This window comes from Tachypleus tridentatus, chromosome 2 (genome assembly GCF_004210375.1).
Source record: "Tachypleus tridentatus isolate NWPU-2018 chromosome 2, ASM421037v1, whole genome shotgun sequence".
Classification (NCBI taxonomy): domain Eukaryota; kingdom Metazoa; phylum Arthropoda; class Merostomata; order Xiphosura; family Limulidae; genus Tachypleus; species Tachypleus tridentatus.
Genome location: NC_134826.1, coordinates 101,867,295 through 101,889,493, shown reverse-complemented (window position 1 = coordinate 101,889,493; position 22,199 = coordinate 101,867,295). Strand labels below are relative to the sequence as shown.

General features: G+C 33.7%; 1 protein-coding gene across 2 annotated transcripts in view; it reads left to right on the top strand.

The window, feature by feature from the left end:
• Positions 1–2,571: 2,571 nt before the first annotated feature.
• The window catches only part of LOC143244710 (unextended protein-like), a 94,124-nt gene continuing 74,496 nt past the window's right edge, over positions 2,572–22,199 (top strand). Inside the window, exon 1 of one of the 2 annotated variants that reach the window (XM_076489836.1) lies at positions 2,572–3,181. In XM_076489836.1, the coding sequence (XP_076345951.1) occupies positions 2,889–3,181 (293 nt within the window). In that variant the 5' untranslated portion in view covers positions 2,572–2,888. The remainder of the gene's footprint in view (positions 3,182–22,199) is intronic. The other variant, XM_076489837.1, reaches the window with a different exon arrangement.

The following is a 22,199-nucleotide window of genomic DNA, read 5'->3' as shown; positions in this document are numbered from 1 at the left end:
AGCTGCATAATGGATTATCTGTGCTATACCCATCGCAAGTATCAAAACCTGATTTTTTATCTGTGTGAGCTTTCATACTTTCTGTTGAGCCAATGGGTGGCTTCTTCTCCATTAATGACTTTTTTATTTTGTTTCCACCTTTTTTACATGTTCAATCTTATCATCACAACTACTATGTATTTTGTATATCCTCATGCATTTTTAAACCTTAATTCCTCAGTATGTCTTCTACAGTTTTATCGATTTTGTCTTCAATAAGACTTCTGATATTCATTATTCCCTATACAGTGAGTTTCTTTCTTTTTAACTCTTCCTTTAATACCCTGTCACATTTTCCAATTTTCTGACCCATTCTTCATGATCTTCTTTTAATTTTCCACCCATTTCTTCTTATTTAATCTCCTATTTTTCCTGCTTTTCTTTTGATTTGCTTTCTTTTTCTATCATTTTTAATATTTTCGATTATCAAAAGCTGAATTGATCAGTTAAACTCTGGAAATAAATTTGGTAATGTTATGTATAACTGCAGCAGTCTAAGAAGATCTTTCAGTAACATGCAGTACAGCAATAGTGATAACAGGTATACACCATACAAGTTCTCCTACTCCATACTTTGTGGTAGGTGGCATTCTAAGGTGGAACTACTGAATCAATGCAGAAATAAGTGTCGCTGATTTTATCTTTGTATTTAATGATTCCTTTTTTCAGATGCTTTAGTTTGCCACCATTTTTCTTTTATAATTCAGTGATGCTCTTTTGTAACTCTTTAATGTATTTCTTTACTTTATTCTTGCTTACATTTATTAATCTTCAGTTGCCCCCACTAGTACAGCGGTATGTCTCCGGATTTACAACGCTAAAATCAGGGGTTCGACTCCCCTCGGTGGGCTAAGCAGATAGCCCGATGTGGCTTTGCTATAAGAAAAATGCACACAATATTCAGTTTTATCTTCACTGTCTTTCGGTATTTATTTAAAGTCCCTCTGCATTTCTTTCAAACTTTTAGCTGAAGTTTTTCGACACATCTTCTACAATTGAATCAATCTTGTCTTTGATCAGATTCAGGCCTGGCATAGCCAAGCGCGTAAGGCGTGCGACTCGTAACCCGAGGGTCGCGGGTTCGCGCCTGCGTCGCGTTAAACATGCTCGCCCTCCCAGCCGTGGGGGCGTATAATGTGACGGTCAATCCCACTATTCGTTGGTAAAAGAGTAGCCCAAGAGTTGGCGGTGGGTGGTGATGACTAGCTGCTTTCCCTCTAGTCTTATACTGCTAAATTAGGAACGGATGGCGCAGATAGCTGTCGTGTAGCTTTAAGTGAAGCTCAAAACAAACACTGTTCAGACTTATATGCTATATTCTATTTTACATCAACACTTCCTACAGGAACTTACATGTGATATTTACCATAGGTAGCTAGGAGAAAACAACCTTAAACACATGCCTTAAATAACATTCTGTTTTAAAAAATTAAAATACCTAATATGTATATTAATGAAAATGTTTAAAACTAATTGATATTCCAAATGTGTCTCTCACGAAGTGAAAGGTGTGAGTCCTATGTACTACAGTATCAGTATGTTGGAATTTGCTTAAATGGAACTATATATATATATATATATAATATAATGGTCTGGCATCCCTGGTGACTAGGATGTTGGGTTTGTAATCTCTGGGTCATGGATTTAAATATCATTACCGTATGTGCTTGCAGCTTTTCCCTTTGGGTGTTATAATGTGATAATGTGGTGGGTGATGTTTTCTAGATGCCTTCACTCTAGTCTCTGACTTCACAATTAGGAGCAGCTAGTGAAGATAGCCTTTGAGTATCTTTGTGCGAAATTCAATAATCAAGCAAACAAAGGAGATAAAAACGAACACACAGGTAATTTGATTTCTACACAAGTATTGGATATACCAGTTTGAGAGCAGCAGAGTCAAACAACAAACGTTTAGTGCAATTTGAATCTAGAAACTAGACAAAATTTTAACTTGAATGAGAAATAAATGAATTGGACACATTTAATGAACAATGGAAATAATCTTTATTCACAAACACACACACTCAGGAGTGTACATACCTATAAAGATAGATGAGCGATTATCTATACTGAATCAGTGAATACATTATTAGTTTATCATTGCTCAAGATAATTCTTCGTTGAGCTATTCACAACGAAAATTAAGTAGAACTCTATCAAACCAAGCTCCGTATGTGTACAGAAAACCTCCATTTATTTGTATGTGCAACAGCATCACTACCTGACTGGTCAGTCTTCCAAAATATTCATTGGCTGTACTCATCCACTCGGTCAGTAAAGGACGTTGCAGTCGTTCACCCTTACAACAAAGAGGTAATGCAACATTCTTTTGAGAATATTAGATATTAGTTGTTACGAAGAACTAAAAACATAAAGAGACCTAAAATAAAGCAATTTAAATGTTGTTGTTGTTTTGTACCACATGCCTCAATACGTCAGAAGTGCGGAAAACACACGCACATTGCCCCTCCCCTAATGACACAGCGGCATGTCTACGGACATACATTGCTAGAACCCGGGTTTTGATACCCGTAGTGAGCGGAGCACAGATAACCCATTGTGTAGCTTTGTGCTTAATTACAAACAACAACAACACATTACATATAACGTTTGCATATACATCTATTTGTTATTATATGCATTTGTCAAATCAACTATTAATTTTATTATGTATTGTGAACTACTCAAATTAACATATAACAACTTTAATTCAAGCGTCCAATAAACTTTCCAGAAAATTTTGCCCACTCATAAAATGTTTAATTTTGATGTTTTTGGAGTTCCTGTGTTCTCCTTCAGATGATTGATAACAAATAATTCAGCTTATAAGTTGTAAAGCTTACGATTGAATGCTTTCAGTATTGTACAACCAGAACATGGCGTTAAGGTGTTTAACAATTACGGAAATTATTGTAGTATTAGTTATAGGTTTTATGACAATACACAGTTGTGTAAGTGATATGTTGTCAGGATTTCAAGTAATTAAATCTTTCACAGGTACATCTGGTGTTGAAAATTTTAAATCCTCTGTGAAATGGAATAAGATCCATGCGAGGAAGATTTCCCCTGCACTTGCAGATAGTTCACGCAATGCAAGTAATGCTATTACTAGTACTATTGCAAGCGCTACTTCCATTGATAGGTAAGTTATATCTCTCTTTTGATTCATGTTAATTTTCAACAAAGCACAAGATCAAAACGTTGTTGTTAAAACAGTTAAACAAGGATAATGCAAATTTTATTAACCTGCTTGTAAATGTGTTTTTTCTTGTAATAAGTAAACAATTAATAATTAATGTTGTGCTTTATGTTATTAAGTCATAACAGAGAAGAAGAAAGTAAACTATAAAATATAAATTTTAGTGATGTATTAAACTATTTGTCAATAATAAAGAAACCAATGGTTTTTTTTTTAGAGGAATAGTAAAATATTCACAATAGAAGTAAATGCAATGCCTGCTTTTGTCAGTAGATATATATTAATTTAGTAATATATTAAGAGATATGAGTTATAGACATAAATATGCATATATTTTGATGTACACAGATGTACGTATATATATTTGTGTGTGTCTGTTTATACACACATACACACCTTTCATGTATTTTGACAAAAGTGGCAAAATATGACAAAAGAAGGCAGAGTGCTTTTTTTTACCTGTTAATGTTTTATGCTAGCTTTTCTGCACTGTTTTCTTCTCTATGAATGCTTTCATATTTGTTTTTACTTATTACTATTGTCTTTACAAACTATCAAAAAGAAAGGAACATATAGGTGTTTGATAAAATTTGTAGCCCCTAAAGCATTGTAATTTGAATTGCTGCCATAGTTTACTTCAAATATGGAGAGAAATGTGTTAAATATCTAGAAATAAAAATTATAATGTCTGTGTAAATGTTCATCAGTACTGAAGCATCTAAGTGTTTATTTTTCCTATAGTATGATTTTATATTCTCAGTATGCTACAATGGCAAATAACCAAAACACAACACCATAAAGATAAAAAACCCAAGAAAAGTTAGATAATGTGAATTGTGTAATTGTTTTGAGAGTAAGTTTCAATAAATTTAATAAAAAATGGTTCTCACTTCATGTTAACTGTATTCTTTAAGCTAAGCAAAGCACAAGATCAAAATTGTTATCGTTAAATATTATGGTTTTACAACTTTCATTAGGTAATAAAATAAATACAAGAAATTATACTTATGTTAATTACATAGAATCTACCCTTGCATGAAATTTTTCACCACTTTGCTTTATGCTGATGCTATTCTTTTTTCCTAAAGGGCATAATATGAATTAACCACAAAGTTATAGGCCAGTTAGTCTTACTTTTCTAGTCATAAAGATTTTGAAGAGTCTGATAAAATAAACTTTGCAAAATCATTTATTGAAATATAAAAACCCAACATAGATTCACAATTATTTACTGAAGGGAATTCATGCTTTACTTAGCTTCTAACATTTTTTAAGGGTGTTACATGTTATCTGGAAGGTGAAAGGAGGGTGAACTTTGGTGTACATGATTTTACAAAAAGCTTCTCAGTAGGTGCCACTTAAATGGGGAAAGGCTAGTTAAACCTTGCATAATGTTAGGTAATGTATTCAAGCCAGTGGTATAGTACTCCTTTGCTAGTAGTAAAGATAAAATAGTATTTTAGGGTGTTTTTGCAGACATGTTGATTGCATTTTAAGAGGTAATTGAACTATCTTTAACAAATCACTAGTTAGGCCATATTTATTGGAAGGGTCCACAGGAGGGCCAAAATGATTATGGGAACTGAAGGGTATTATATTATATAAGGATAAGTAAGACTGCTTAATTAGTTTTATTTTTAATATAAGAAAGATAAGAGATAATGTTATTGAAGTTTGCAAAATTATCCAAATATGGTAAGTAAGGTAAAGGCTTCTGATTTCTTTGCACTATATTCTGAATACTATAGGGAAATAGGAAATAAGGTTAATGTTTGAAAAAGACAGACTAGGTTACAGTTAAAGCAACTGTAATTTGTTAAATGATGATTGGGTCAGGAAATAAGTTGCTTATTGGAGTAATGGAGGCCAGTGCTTTAGAAAAATTTAAGAATGGAATCTGTGATTTATGAAAAAATAAAGAATGGTTTTAAATGTGTGTGTTTTTTTCAAGAATGGGTGTATAATGAAAGCCTTCAAGTATCAAATGGTGTATTTTGTTTGCATGTTATCACATCTCTCTCAGATGTGGCTCATTGTGAATTGGTTAGGTTGGAAGAAAGGTGCAATTAAATAATTAATGTGCAAAAATACATTTTAAAGTTTGTTAATGTTAACAGAGCAATTAGTTTAGTGACTACATTTTTTTTAACCACATACACTTACATACAAATCTCATATCTGGTTTTGCCACCCTGACCACACCATCTCCAAGATGAAGGAAACAAAGCAGCTGTCTAGGGCCCATGGCTGAAAGAGATCTGAATGTATGTTTTTATAATTGATTCTTGTAAGTGAAACTGTAAAACACAAAAATCAGCGAGTTAAACCATTAAAAATAGCTCCACTGTCCAGTTTCCCAGAGCTTGACAACAGTGACTATCTGAGACAAATAAAATTGTCAGGCAAGCTGCCTGGCACAGTAGATAAAGTTTTCTGAACATGCTTGATGACATAGGAATTCAACTCATATTCAACAATCACATTTCTCCAGGAGTGCTGCAATTTATTTTGGTGCAATGTATACTGGGAACTTAACTTAAACTTGTCGAGCCCCTGCTGCAAAAGTCAGATGCAAATACTCAAGGCAATCAGGTTCAGATAATTTTGGTATTTATTTGTTCATATTTTATTCAATTATACAGATTTAGCATTGTTTTTATTTTTGAATATTCATCTTTCAGTAGGGTCATCCATCAAATGATAATTATTTGATCATGTCACACTACACTCATGTTTATACAAAAAATAAAAGATGATTTAAACTATCCTTTAGAGTAGCTCATCTTCAATAAATTTCCCTCTCTTCAGAACTATTCCTACTTTTCCTTAACTCTTTTGGGATGGGTCAAAAGGCATGCCATTGTATTTGTTGACTTGCATTCAAAATTTTATTGAACTAATATTTTAAAAATTTATGTCAGTAAGTTTGGAATCAAATTGAAGATTATAATTCAAACTTTAACATTATATATGAGTTAATTTATTAATTTAAAAGTAAGTATTAAAAAACAAACATAAATATAGATTTTAGTGAGGCATGTGGTGTGCTGATTGTAGCACTGTTTAAATTTAGGTGTTTGTGATGTCAAAATACTAAGTCTATAGTTTCATGCACATTAGGAACTCATCGCTAATATTGACACACTAGAATATAAAATAAGAACCTTGTATCTTTTTTTTTACTGAGAAATTGATTATATACTGCATCAAACACAGTGGCCCATTTCACCTCTTTTTATTCCTGGAAACAGTCCTTTAAAAACATTTACTTCAATATATGGCATGTCAATAACCAATTGATGGTTTAGTGGTTTTCTCAACCATTTTAATCTATACAAAGGCCACCATCTTCTTTCAAATGAAGATTTCAAGAAGGTAGGTTGTGTTTTTAGTGTGGTCGAAGTTTCTTTTTTCTTTTTTTTAAGCCTAAACACAGCCTAGGTACTAGGCTTAATAAATTATAGTGGAGTATATAATGCAATCAACATTTCAAATTCTCCGTGTGTTATAAAATTTGTCGTACACTAAACGTGTGTAAACAAGCTCATGAAGTTTTGGATGAACATGTAAAGAAGCCTAATAAACTCTAGAGTTGTGTAAAAACAAATTGCCACTGTAGCTGTGTACAGAAACAAATTTGTAAATTGATGCACATCTAAGTAGTTCTCTCAAAATCTGTATACTTTATTTGTTCAAGTGAACAACTACAAGAAGTTATACATGTAAAATTATAAGTAAATAAACAGAATAGCTAAGCAATAGCTAATTATCTTTGTCAAAAACACTAAGAACATAATTGTGTGTAAACAAACCTATCAAGCTCTAGTTCTCTATGTAAATAGGATATTTAAAGTGTGTGTATGTGAATGAGACTGTCAAGATCTAGGAGTATTTCCAAGTAAAACTGCTGAATCTGAATCACATTTAGGTATGTAAACAGTAAAAGTTAGCTGTATATGAAAACAACATTAGAAAGATCTGTCTCTGTGTGTGTATGTGTTCTATTGTAGCTGCACTTTACATTTGAAATACCTAAATTTCAACTTTCCACAGTTAATTTAAAAGATACCTGTAATATGTTTTTTCTGTGACAGTATCTTGCCTATTCACACAGAAAAATGTGATCCTTCACATATTTCCTATAAAAGTTGTATATAACTAGCTATGTGCTAACTCCATCTAAAAGCCACTTTTAATGAGAATTGCACTAGTGCATGAAGACACTGTAATCAATAATAGTCTTCCACCATTAGGAGGGTGATACAATATTCTTGCACAATAACTTTGCTTAAACACTTGCTTTCAGAATAATTTCATTCTTAGACAAGGCAAAAATAAAGTGCACCAGAAGTGGGAAGGAGAGGTGGGAAAGGATGTGGAAGTATCAAAAATATATTTGCAGGTGAGAAAAATTTAATTTCTGAGACAAAACTTCATCCCTGCACTAGAATATCTAGAACTTCTCACTGAAATAGTGGAGGGGCTAATACAAATATTAAACCTAGACAATATGTCTTCTGAAAGTGCCCAAAGGGAAAGCCAATGGTGGGTGATATCTGATGGCAAAGGATCCATAAGGGTACACCTTTGGGAGGCTTCATCTTGTCTCAATCAAGGTATACTTTTCTCCCAGAAAGAAGAAAGGGAAAGGCAAAAAAGCCCCAAATGTTGCAGAGATGGGCAGAATTTTTTTTATGAACAGCATCATAAATACATTGTCAAGTAAGAAAGATATTAATATTAAGGTAATGTTCTTAATTTTTGTGTAGGTGTATTCCATATATTAATGACATGTTTGTGAGATGGATGCTGAACAGTCAAGAAAATGTATTAGCCCTTTTCTTAAGTAAAAGTTGTATGTTCACTGGCTTTCTCGTAGAAGCTAGTACAAGCTTTGTTCTGTGTCTACTCATGAAGTGGAAAAGGCTCATCTCAATGGGTAAGTTATGTAACATACAGATTAGATGAGTTTGAGTTCTCTCCTTTGAACATGCCCTTTTGAATTACTTCTTATCACATCCTTCAGTAACTGTTTTCTTTAAATGGAATAAGAAAGAGAATTTTAAGATAATTCTATTCTGAAACTGGATAAATAAAATTAAAGACCTAATCAATAAACACATAACATAATTAATGAAATTTACTGACTGTTAAACACAAGAAACACAAGTAAAAACAAATTATTGACTGTTTAGATTATTTATATTGTATGTATGTTACCACTTGTATTGGTAAAGCAGCTAATAACTTTGATTTCATTTATAAATAGTTTTATATCTTAACTTCAGGGGGATAACTAAGGTTTAATTTGAATACATTGAAACATTCAGGTGATGAAGCTTATAAAGATGTTAGAATGCCAGCATGGTTGTTTTAAGAATACAAATTTAATTTGTGAGGGGTTAAAGTGACTTAATGCTAGCATTCTAGGGTTAAATCTGGCATAGATGGTATCATGAATAAACAAATTTCATTTCTGTAAGATTTTGGCATACATTTGGGTGAATCAAACAATGTTATACCTATATTGTTTTGGATTTCCAACTTACAGAAAATGCAATATTGTCAGCACTGAAAATGCTATGACACATCTTTTAACATTTAATTTGTCAGAGCTCATTTTATAAAAAACAAACAAACACTTCTACTGCAAACAGAGCAAACTATTTAGATTTAGGTATCATCATCATTAATCATGTATTTAACAATAAGTTGGACATTTTCAACTTTGAAAATATAAACTTTCCATTTCAAAATATGAATATTGTAAACAAGTTATATTTTAGTAATTACTACTTGCAGCTTATAAGATACACTGGAATTTTTTCATCATTCAAATATTTTGTAGATGGAGCTGGTAAAGTCACTAGCAATTTTTATAACTGAAACTTATAATAAGATAAAAACACACAATTCATTGAGGTAAAAGTAAATGATGTCAGTGGTTTTACCAATTTGTAGTTTTTGGTTGTTATTGTATACACTTATCATCAGCTACATTTAAAATTACAATATTAGATAGATTAGTTTTTATATTTACTTTCTCTTTAGCATGGTGTATTTGTGAATACAATATATTAAGTTTACAAAAGTTCCAATATAATAACTTACTTACTTCTTACAAAACTGATTTTAATTTGTGCTGCACTCTATGTGTGGACAATTATTGTCTGCCACTAACTTTTCTATTCCCACTAATTTCCATATGTTTTCTATATCTTTAGTGTGCAGATAAACATGTGACAACCCTCCTGTTTTACTCCCTATATGCAGTAGAATCTAATCTCTACTTCTTGATTTGGCATAACAGTAATCAGTCACCTCACTACACTTTTTTGTGGGGTGAACAATGTATTTGAACTTCAAAACATTTCTTCAACAATTTTTTTGTAATTCAAAAACTTTGTATTTTCAAATTTATTTAGCTTGAATTTGAAATTTGTTTTATAGTGTATTTCAAGTGAATTTTATTTTTAATAATTTCTGTGAATAACTTATAAATTCAGTGTCATGTCACTACTCTTCTACAGCTTCAGACACTATTAGTGATGAATAACATAACATGATGGCTTAAAGTCTGAGGGTATTTGTCCCTTGTGCAGTGTGAGGTGTCTTTATACATGCAAGCTGAGGAATATCTTTATTGCTTTTTTTCTTTTAAGAGGGAGCTGGAACAGGATCATGAGGATTTGGACACTCATTTCCTCCCCATCCTTTGCTGTGCAGTCTTATTATCAGAACCATAGATGCACAAATTGCCTTCTTCATTTTTGTTGTTAATTTCACAGATATGTTCTGTTTGTTTGTTTTTTTAATTTTGTGCAAAGCTATTCAAGGGCTACCTATGCCATCTGCCCCTAATTTAGCAGTGTAAGACAAGAGGGAAGGCAGCTAGTCATCATTACCCACCACCAACTCTTGGGTTACTCTTTTGCCAACAAATAGTGGGATTGACTGTTGCATTATAATACCACCATGGCTGAAAGGGTGAGCATGTGTGGTGTGACATGAATTCGAACCCGCAACCCTCGGATTACCAGTCGAACGTCTTAACCCACCTGGCTATGCCGGGCCAATATGTTCTATTTTTTCCTTGTTTTCTGTATCTTATAATCCATCCCCATTCTTTTTCACAGAAGCATCTACTGCCTAATATTTTTTTTGTTCTACCCCACCTCCTGATTTTGGGGTCCAGTTGCATTTAGGGGTCATCATACTGCATTCCCCATTAAATGCAGAGGCTCATGTTGTGGTTTACCATTAATTTGGCTTATCCTTATCTGGCTGCTTAATATTTGGGTTCACTTCTCTCTATTTTGGGGGTTACACCCTGACACTTTTGTGTATTTTTCATAGCCATAGTTTTCCAGTCTTTGCATGACATTGACATCTCTCCTTTGTTACCTTTTTCTCCATTAACCTTTTAGGTCATCCATTCCCTCTTCTTTTTCATGTTAGCACACTTTTTCTCTTTAGCCCTTTTCTTCCATGCTTGTATCCTTTTATTGGGACTTCCTTGATAGGATGTTTTTTTTAATTGTGTATTTCCCCACAACCTATTTGCATGATTTACAAATGGCTGAATTTTTATGATAATTTTGGGGGGTCTTATTGATCTTTGGAGTTAAAGAGTAAAAATTGTCAATTTGTATTCTTCCCACTCCTATCTAGCCTTTTATTTATCAGAGCCATTCCCTTCTTCCTTATTTCCTTCTCATGGATAACACCTTTATGGCATACTGTTGTTCATCATCAACTTACATGCCACCATTGGTATAAGTGACTGTCTTGTTGGATTGAGGCCAGTAGGTGCCACATTGCTGCTACTTGCAAACATTTGGGAGTCATTTGCCATTGACCTTGTAATTCTTTGGGTTTTATCAGAAGGAATTTCCCTTTGTATTATTTTGCCACCTCTCCTATGTTCCTTTCTTGTTACTTCCTCCTCCTCAGGATCATATATCCATGCAGAATCTTTTTGAGACAGTTTATGATCTTGTACTCAGGGATGCTCTAAAACCAGTAGTTCTTACTCTTCCATATTTCTATTCCCATCTTTTTGTAGTCCCCAAAAATTGTCTTTCCAAAGCAGTTCAGTATTTTCTACTAAGGAGCACTATAGGGCAGGGTTGGGTTTAGCTAGTCAGGGTGGAGAAGTCTGTTGTCACACTGCTTCAATACTTTGATTATCTTTAGATATTCTTTAAGTTCCATCTTGATGTCTTTCCCTTCTGAGTGAATTCGATTGAGCTTATGATTCAGAATATACAATATTCACCTCTTCTTTCTGCACAAAATGTTCTTTCTCTTTTGGAGACTCGAGTTTTCTTGAAGGCCCTTTGCCATTTTCACTTGCAGTCTCTTTAGTGGATTATTAGGATCAGTGGAACCTCACCAGAGATCCCCTGGATTACCCAGTATCCTTTCCCTGTTTTCTCCACACTGATTTTGCTTGGTGGCTAAATGGACAACACAATTGCTGATATCCCTCTTCCTCTTCCATGACCAGAGGTACATGATTTTATGGACACTTCTCTGTTGGCTTGAGGTGTGTACTGCAACATCTAAGAAATCACTGTACATTGATCCTCAGTTGAGTCAAGTTTCTACATTAATATTCTGGACCTCTTGACTCTTCTTTGTATAATGTATCATTTCTTCTTGGTTTTGAGGGACAAAACAGTGATAATCCACTCTGACAACTCAACTGTTGCCCCTTATATCACTTGGTAAAGGGTCATCTAGTTGCACCTACTGTGTCTGCACACATTGGCATTTTGTTTTGGGCCTATAGCAATCACATTCTTTTGCTGGCTTTTCATATTCTGAGTGTTCTCAATCTTGTTATAGATCGATTATTTTGACCTTACAAGAATCTCCCCATGGGCTGGTCCCTTGAGCCTCAAGATTTCAGGTGGCTTTTTTCTTGGGTGTGAACCTCCATGCCTGAATGTGCTTTCTGCCCATCTAAATACAAAACTCCTGTTATGTTGGTCTTCTGTTCCTCATCATTTAGCTTAGGCGATAGTCATCCTCAGTCAAGGTTGGTCAGATATCTACATTTATGTCTATCTTCCATCCATCTTCTTCTCAGGATTCTTTTTATTATCCAAGTCACTCTGTGTCAAGTTCTTCTTGTGGCTCCATTTTCAGCCTGCTTAACCTTGGTTTTTCCACTTCTCCATCTTCAGTTGTCATTGCATTATCTTTTCCTCTTCCCTTTTCTCTCAATCTTATTCAGTAGTGCTTCATTTCTTCATTCCTCTCCTTCAGTTTCATGTGTTGCTTTTGTCTAGTTTTTTGTGCAAGGTTCTGGATTTTCCAGACAGATTGTCTCTCTTTTTTTTCTAACTCCTTCCATTCTTCCTCCTTGTCCATGTACCAATGTAAGTGGCATATTTTTTCACTGTTGTTCTATTCATCAGAGATTTATACTCTTTTTTGCTATTTTTCACACATCTGAGTTTTTACATGGCTTTTTATTTCTATGTTTTAAACATTACTGGCTATAGGGTTTCATTAATGTCTGCCTTTCCTTTTTCATGATTCTGTCATGTTCCTTTCCTTTTCATTGTCCTCTTCAACCCATTCTCTTGCCAGATCAGGATTTTAATATTGTCTTGATGTTGGTTCTCTGGGGTTACTGGTGTTAGTCATGGTGTTTATGCAAACAAGATGGCTTTGGTTCTCAGAACAGTATTGCATCTTCCCTTCTGGTTCCTGGGTCTGAGATGAATGTTAGAGGACTCTCCCCTACCATGAGCTGATTGATCCAATCTTATTGCTGCTGGCTTTGACTGGAGTTAACTTCCTGTTCACAGTCTGACACACCCTAGCAACTACACCTATGTCACTTTCATATATGCTTCATTTCTGCCCACACATTAATTAATTTCAGGTGAAGAGTAAATCTAGTCCTTATATGGTGCAGTCTCATATCTGTGTGTTTCCTCTTTATTTTAGCTATTTTGGGAGAAGAAGTTAGTTATCATATTGAAAGTAGATATCTGATAGATAAACATCTCTCTTGCACTTTTCACCCATCCTCTCTCTTTCAGAAGGGTTTTTTGCTTCATGCCCAATCTTAAAGTAATGATTGGGTTCTACTGCATAGAGAAAGTCAGCCATGCTAGGAAGGTGTGTTACACTTCTATTTGTGGAGTGTTATCCCATACTTGTTTACATTCTATAATGCATTTATACCATGTAGAGATTAGAAGGAGTGTAAAGGCTAGTGGTAAGCAAAAACTTGCATATGTAGAACATACAAACTCTGGAAAACTATTTTGTGGTGTGAAATAAATATCTATCACAAATATACTTTCAGTATAAAAAATATTAGCTTCAATATTTCTACATCCTTATTGTATTTCCTTTTGGCTGAAGAGAAAAATGTGAATGTTATTTTTTACTTCCTGTTGTTAACCACAAGGAGTATTTATGCAATTCAAACAATACATGAAATAGCTGTTTTCTTCTTATTACATTCTGCCTTTTCATATTGTAATGGACAGGCCAGATATCATCATAGTATTTTTTATTTATTGATTTGTCTTCCTGGCAATTGGTTTTTATTTGTGCTATAAGAAAGCTGATTCATCGAACTTTACATAGTTTACAAGACAGTTGGCAGTAACTGTGACACTAAGTTTTATAGAGGTGGAAGGAAGCATACAGAATTTTTTTGGTGAAGTACACTGCTAGAAAGAGAGAACCACATTCCATTATTTGGAATTGGAACTAGTGTTTATGGGTTTTCTAACTATGGTATGCAGTTTTGTTAATATGTTGTTCCTTTCATTAATAATGTCAATATATTACTTACTATATTGAATACAATTGTTTAGTTTCTTGTTAATTATTAAATTTCTATTACAAAGACATATTTTAATTTTACACATGATATCTTACCTCCCTTCAAAAAACAAACCTTTCTTGACTAGTACTGCCCTCTGTTGGAGCAAAGGGTTTGCTTACCACTAACTTTGAAACTCCTACTTTTTTTGAATATCAACATGTAAATGATCATGCAGCAACTCTCCACCAGTAGGAGTACAAAACTATCTCTTTCATAACTAGTGCCCTCTTTAACAATGCACTTATTCACTTCTGTACTTGCAGTATTACTGTGCATATGTGTTTGTACTTTTGTTTATTTTTTCCCATTTAGGTTTATAATTTTTCATTTTATTGTGAAGAGTTGTAGTTTATTTTCTTTATATACTCTTTTTCTCTCTCTCTCCTGTTTTTGTGTTTGTTTTTGACTTTTTATGTTATGCCTTCACAGTTTCAGATAGTTACTGCAAATACTGTTATTGCTATAGCAGATTTATCAACCACAATTATAGGGTCAGTACCATCAGCTGCTGATGTGATGCCTTTGATCTGTAGAGAATTGTATAATTTTAAGTAACATACTGAATAACCTGATGAGTGTCATGCCATACCAGTGTCTGTACAAGTGACCTTGGGCAGCTTTTTTCCCTTTCCTGAGTATGTTCATCTTCTGTGCATTGTTTTGAGGGCCTTACCTGGTCCTTCTCCCTTTGACTTGATTAATCAGAAATGTTGTGTTTTATCATTGTCTCTTGTTTTTCTTTAAGATTTTACCCATGCTTTCCTAGGAGATTTATGTCATTCTCTAGTTTTTCCTTCTTGCTTGGATCTGGAGATTTTATTTGTTTTGGAAAACAATTGTATTTGAAGGATTGATATGCCTTGTCCCCCATGTAGTTGAACTATCATATTTTGGCTTTTTTAGTTCCAACTACCCATAATTAGAGTTGTATCTTTTGTACTTCTTTTACCTATGTATAGTTTGAACCCTGATATTTTGGTTAATTTTCCCTACCTCCATATTCTTGTTTGCTTCTTCCAATATTTACTGTTATCTGGGCATTATCCTCCCTTCACTTATTGGTTGAGGGAAATCATCTGTCTCATTAAGGCATTTTTGTTGACCATAGTTGTCTCTATTTTGTTCCCATTTTGTTCTCTTGTTTTACAGATGTGGTTGCTCTGCTGTTAGGTTCTTCTAGGTTAGAGGTGACACGGGACTTACTTCTCAAGGGTGCCGTCAGAAAAAAAGATTCTTTTGTTAAAGGTTTATTGTCTTTTTTTGTTATTCTATTAATTACAGAAGATTAGTACCCAGTTTTTGATTTATCATCTTTCTCATCATTTCTTAGGTCATCATGGTGTCGTACTTACTCTTTTTTGTGGTTTTTACTCTTGATTTATGGATGAATTAGTTTGATGTGTCAGATACATATCTACATATTCCCATCTTCTTAGAATCCAGACATTTTTTTCATTTTATTCATTTTACATGTGTATTTAAGCTTTGGACTTTTTTCTTTAGGCTTGTTTCAGCTTTGTATGTGCTCTTTTGAGTGATCCAGACTTTTGCTTGGCTGCTTCTAACTACTTCACAAACCAACAATATGTTTTTTCTTCAGGAATATGCATGATTGGGTTATCCAGGTGGGGAAGTTTCTACTCACACTGATTCAATTTCTGGTTCTTTTTTTGTGTGTTTCTTATTTCATCTCTTCAGTTGTGAGCTATGGAAAATCTTGTATGCTACATCTCTTATTTTCCATTTTTATGTGAGGTTTAGGGACATAGGCCTTGAAGCCCTAATTTCTCTTTGTTATGCCCACACACATCATCTTCATTGAATTTTAATTGACCAATGGAGTCTTGTTTGGGTTCCCTTGGATGCTCCTTGTACTTCTCACAGACAGTCCATGTTTGCCTGGTGATTATATTGAACCAATATTCTTGACACTCAGGAGGCGTTAGGACAGTGAACTTTTTGAATCCATTCTCCATATTAATCTCTTGAACACTTCTTGCTGTTTGTTGGGCAAAACTTACCTTCGTCCTAGCTCTTCAGGATCAAGTGGTGATGTAGACAATTCTACAGTAGTGTCCTACATCATTAGACATGGGGACACCTGGTTGAAGGACATTTATTCTCAGATTTTGGATCTTCCATATTGGGCCCACTGCCATCATATCACTTTACTGGCATGTCTTATCACTGATCCTATGAATTTAGTCTGAAGGTAACAGGAGCAGAAGGGTCTTGCATGTAGCCTGATTTTTGTTTGGGGAATTTTTAAAATTTTTTACGTCTTCCTTTTGAAGTTAAAAGTTTTTTTTCTTTTTGCGATTATAATGCACAAACTGAATACTTATCATATGATGGGAAGTAATGATTAATTTTTTCTTCCAAAATTTGTATCTAAATGTTTCTCTTTGAAAATCCTTTACTTTTACTTTTTTATCATTTATGGGATGTTTGCAAGCAGTTCTTGATTAGGATCTTAATATTTGGCTTTGATTTTGTCATTCTAAAATTGTGTGTGATACTTTTTTTTTATGCTTGTTGTACCTACTCATATTTGTACTGTAGCATCTCCCTGTGAGTCAATGTTAAGTTTATGGACTCGAATTACTGAAATTTGGGTTGCTTTACTCATGGAGGATGGATTGCAGCAGGGGTGAAATTCACAAATAAAAAAAAATAGAGGTGGTCAGCTAGGTGAAATGGATGTATCTCAGAATAAAATTGTATAAACAGAAAAAGCAATAATTTGTGTGTCAATGAATAACTGTTTCCTGACAGAACAATGAAATGCATGTGCTTCTGAAAAGTTGTTAAAATAAATCCTGGCACTAGTACCATCTTAAAAATAGTTGCAGTATTCAGTACCAGTGAGTACTAGCAGAAATTTACCCTTGGTTTGCAAATATTTTGTTGTGTAACATTATGCTGAGATATGCAACTCATTAACTCTCTCTGGATGACTCCTTCATATAGACTTTGGAGGTGTCATTTCAGATTTTAGTTTCTCTATAAACCTATTGCTTCATGTGCTTTAAGCTTATCAGATTCATCACTTTCATTTTATGTTCCTTATTTATGATTCACTACTTCCAGTTTTATTTGTCTTTGGATCTGGATGTACTCTAAAAATGGAGATTGTAGTTGTTGTTGTTTTCTCAAGGTTTTACTTTCATCTCTTTGTAGTGACACAGACAACAGGATATTGGAAAATTGTTTCATTCTAATTTGTTATCTACGTTTTCCTTATTTTTAAGTGTAATTATGTAAATTCAAGACGGACCTTTGGCAGGGTTTTTGGATTAAATGTGGAGTTTCATGTTTTTTATGTCTACATAGTGATTCATCCATCTTCATCTTTCATGTAACTAAGTGATTTATCAATTCTAACCCTTCCTTTTGTTCTGGATAAAATGCTATATTTTAATCTGTGTAGTTACAATTTTCATTGGTTTCCTATAGTTACGACAGAAAGTGTTCGCACCCCTGCGTCGTGAGTAATTTTTCCTCGTAACTTAAAAAGTATCACAATTAGGATAATGAAACTATGGTATATTATAAATATTATACAAACTCATATCTACATAAATTGTTATGTAAATTGAATGACAAATAAACTGTTTATAAACAAATAACTGAACATAGGAGAGGCAGAAAGTGTTCATGTGTCTACTTTAATGGTCAGTTGTGTAGCCTTTCAGGTGAATTACTTGGCGCAATCTCTCCTCATAGCCCTCCATGATCATTTGACAGTACGTGACTGGCATTTTCTTCCATTCTTCTTTACAGAAGGCCTCCAACTCTTGCAAGTTTTTGGATGATGCTGATGAACCCTGGTCTTCAACTCATGCCAAACGTTTTCAATTGGGTTGATATCGGGTGACTGCAATGGCCACTCCAGAATGCTTATATGGCATACCTCTATTGTGCTTCTAAATGAACAGGCTTTAAATATGGAGTTCTACGAGGATGGCATGCTTTGAACCCAGAAGAGCGCAGCATGTTCGTAACTGTATAGGTGCTTACTTCAATCCCAGTTTCCCTTACCAGTTTTTGTATGTCATTACGTGTTAAACGAGGGTTCCTACTAACTTTTCTGAGAACCTTCCTTTTGGTTCTCTCTGGAATTTTGGTGGGGGTGTCTGAAACGAGGGAAGTTAGCAGTTGATCCTGTAAGCTTAAACGTGGCAATTATACTTTGAACAGTAGATTTCAGCACATTAAGTTGTGTAACAATACCAGAAAGAGACAAAACAAGACTTTGCTGGCTAAATTCCAATAATATGAACCCAGCGTCTAGTTCTGGAATGGTATAATGTAGTTTATTCGCCAAACTAAATAAAAGTTTTACGGGAATATCAGGTTTTTCACATGTTCTGAACTGTACAAACACTTTCTGCTCCTCCTATTTTTGGTTATTTGTTTATAAACAGTTTATTTGTCATTTAATTTATGTAAAAATTTATGTAGATGTGTGTTCATATGATATTTATAATATACTATACTTCTATTAGCCTAATCATGATACTTTTTAAGTTATGAGGAAAATTTCATTGAGCTTTGCAATTCCATGAGTTTTGAATATGTACACTTTTCCACCTGCCAGTTAGAAGTTCTGATTTGGGAATGATGGCTTCTTTTTTTAATGATGGATATGATATTCTCTCATTCATATTTGAAGCAAATTAATTTATTTCTCATGCCTGTAGGAAATATCTGTTCACGTTACCTTACTACAATACGCGTGTACTTGGACTTTGACTGTTATGATATATATGTATATCACCAGTCTATGTGGGTCTCTCATGGATTATTTCTATATTTAACTCTTTGTGGTTGAACTGGTATTTAGTGGCTCTTGTAAAAGAACTTGGCCCTATTCTGCTTGATATGTTTATGATAATTGTGCATCAGCATTTGATATTAAATAATTAAAATTTAAAGTACATTTGTAAATGTATTTAAATGCTCAAACAATCATTGTTGTTCAGCATATAATTAAAAACCTTTATTCTGAGACCAATCAATAGTCTTAAAAGAGACACTACCTGTTGTAATGTCCAATTACATCATCCTTTGGAGTCTGTAAACATAATATGTGCAAATCATATCCACATATACAGAGTCATTGGTCATTTGACTATTTAGTTTACATACTGAATTTAAGGAAGATCATGCCATTGGCCTTCCTTATTATTTAAGATATGATAATTGTTTTTAAAGTTCCACTACTTTTGTTGATTCTCTGCTATTTCTATCTGCCGTATAATTCAGTTAAGCACAAATACGTTTTTCTTCCCCTTAATGATATGACTAATATGTCTTACCAGTTCAGCTTGTGCAGAATTACCACTTTTGTTTTTGAAATTTTTCTATGTTCATTTATTCTAAATTTTAAGATTCTTTTAGTTTTGCCAATGTATATATAACTATATTCATATTCATTTTTATAAATATTCGTTTTGTCCATTACATTAAGTGTATCTTTACTTTTATTTAATATTTGACGAATGTCAGGGACACAATATTTGGGTGAATTTGATTAGCAATTAGCAAGTAACATAATATTGTAACTAAATCCAGTACTAAAAGCCTTAACTCTTTGTAAAGATGTTCACCAATGAAAAAAGAGGTAAATTATACATTTTTATTCTAATAACACATTTATACAGCTTCAAACCCTACTATTTATTTCACCAATGAAAAAGAGGTAAATTATACATTTTTATTCTAATAACACATTTATTCAGCTTCAAACCCTACTATTTATTTCACCAATGAAAAAGAGGTAAATTATATATTTTTATTCTAGTTACACATTTATTCAGCCTCAAACCCTACTATTTAATTGTACCATACATGACAGTTCATAAACAAAATAGTTCCTGGTATATAAAGTAAAATTTCAAAACTGTAAGAATTATCAAACACCTCAGTTGGCTTAAATTAATGCAGCAATCGATTAATTGGTGAAAGAAGTATCTTGAAGATATTACAACTAAACAAGGTTGTTACAAATATTTTTTCAAATCAATCTAGTTTATTCCTCTTTTTTGTGAGACCTCATCACATTCTTCACATAATGTTTTTCTTGACTTTTTGAAGAAAGTGTCCAGTGACCTTTCAGGAGTAAGTACCCTTCTTGCCATGGGTACTCTTAGTTGAGACGTTCAGTGCTATTTTTTTAGTGATATGCAGATATATATTCAGATCAGTTGTGGTTCTCTGAGACTGCATTTTAGGTGATCCTTAACATTTGGCAGATATTTTAGATTTGCCTTTTGTTCCCTCTGTGGGTTCATGGTCCAATTTCCTAGGATGGATGCAGCAGATGGCCCACAGTTGCTTTGCTCTAATGAAACTACTTACTTTGCTACAGCCTTTAAATGACCTATGAAAATGAAAAGGAGACAGGTTTGTGATAAACTGCTTTTGTTTTTTTTGTTTTTTTGTTATTGGTTCTTTGAGTGTGTAATGCTTAAAACTACAACTTAATTGATGGCTAAATGGTCTGAAAGTAAATATTTAGTTTTCTATCCATCCATGGATATTGTGATTCCTGTAGGGAGGTTTACATCTCAGTTATGTGAGGAGAAAGTTATGCCTTATTCAACATGCTGTCAGAATTTTATGATTTTGCCTACCACCATAAGGTGGAGGCATTTTTCTGACTTATAATATTTGCTCCTTCAATTACAGAGCTCTATCTGATGGGACAAAGTAAGTCTATGGACTTGTCATTAATTTTCAACATTTTATGTTTTCACTTCAGTTTGAAGAATCTCAGAATTACCAGCTTCATTAAGGACAAGCTGTATCCATTGTTAGCATGCACATTGCTTAAATTTTAAGCTTCTGCATTCATCCCAGTTGTTGTTGGAGTCTTAATTTTCATCTCCTCCTATATGGGGGGTCACAGTTTTGCTTCTGCTCATGAGTACTAATTCATAACATTAGCTCCTTGGTACATTGGTATTCAGAATATATTATTTTGATATCCAAGGTTTATATTGATTGGTCAGATTGTGAGCAGTATCTGTGGTTATTATATATATCTTTAGGAGCTTGATTCAAAAAATTTCTAGACCTGTGGTAATCTTGACCATCATCCCTGAAGTTCTGCAGATCCTTGAGTCACAACTGGTTGTTCAGTTCACATCATCCTTAACATTATTCACCCAACTTATAAGGTTTCCATTTACTGCAGTTCATCAGAACTTGGTACTTAGTTTTAGGATTATCTGACTCGTGGGTCAAGTGGTAGTGAGAGGCTTGGGTTAATTCTTCAGAATTTTTATTCCTGTTGGGTCTATGAAGATAGAAAAGTGGTGTCCAATCATTGATTTTCTTTGTCTATATGAATGTTTAGATTCTTGAAGGCTCATAAGTTAATAATTTCTCATTCTATGTTGAATTTTTACTGGGATTGTAGATACCACTTTGGTTGTTGTTGGCTCCAATCTGCTTTTTGATTTAGCAGTAGAGTCACACCATTATTGGCATTTGTGATGTACAAGGGTCAAGTACTGCAGTTCCAAGGTTTTTCCCTTTGGTCTTGCACAGGCTTAACATGGGTTATGCTGTATTGTATGAGTTTTCTTGACATATGCATTCCATTGTACTGTGCACACACCATTCCATGGACAAATAGTTACTGCTGCCTGCATCTTATCAATTGGTGGACCTTCACATCCTGATTATACTCTCAGATACAACCCAATCTAGCTTCTCTTTCAGGACTGTTGACATCTGTTGTTTCTTAAATTCAATGTGACATCAGTCTAGTTGTTTTTCAGTTTCCATTTCAACTCTTATTCAGGCTCAGCTGTCTTGCATCGTACTCTATGCTATAGAATAGGATGTCATGCTTTTTCCTCTTCTTCTCCTGCAGTATGGTTGATTCTTTCTCTATTGAGAATGTGGGCATCCCTCAAATCTTTTGTGCCTTTGGAATGAGAACACAAGCAATTCTTTCATTGATCTTTAAGTGACCAGGGATCATACACATCTATATCCTGGTTTCCCAGTTTCCTTAGTTGGGATCATACTTTGATCTCTAAGAGTCATGTCATGATGCTACTGCAGTTTGGGTTCCCCTAATGCAGACTG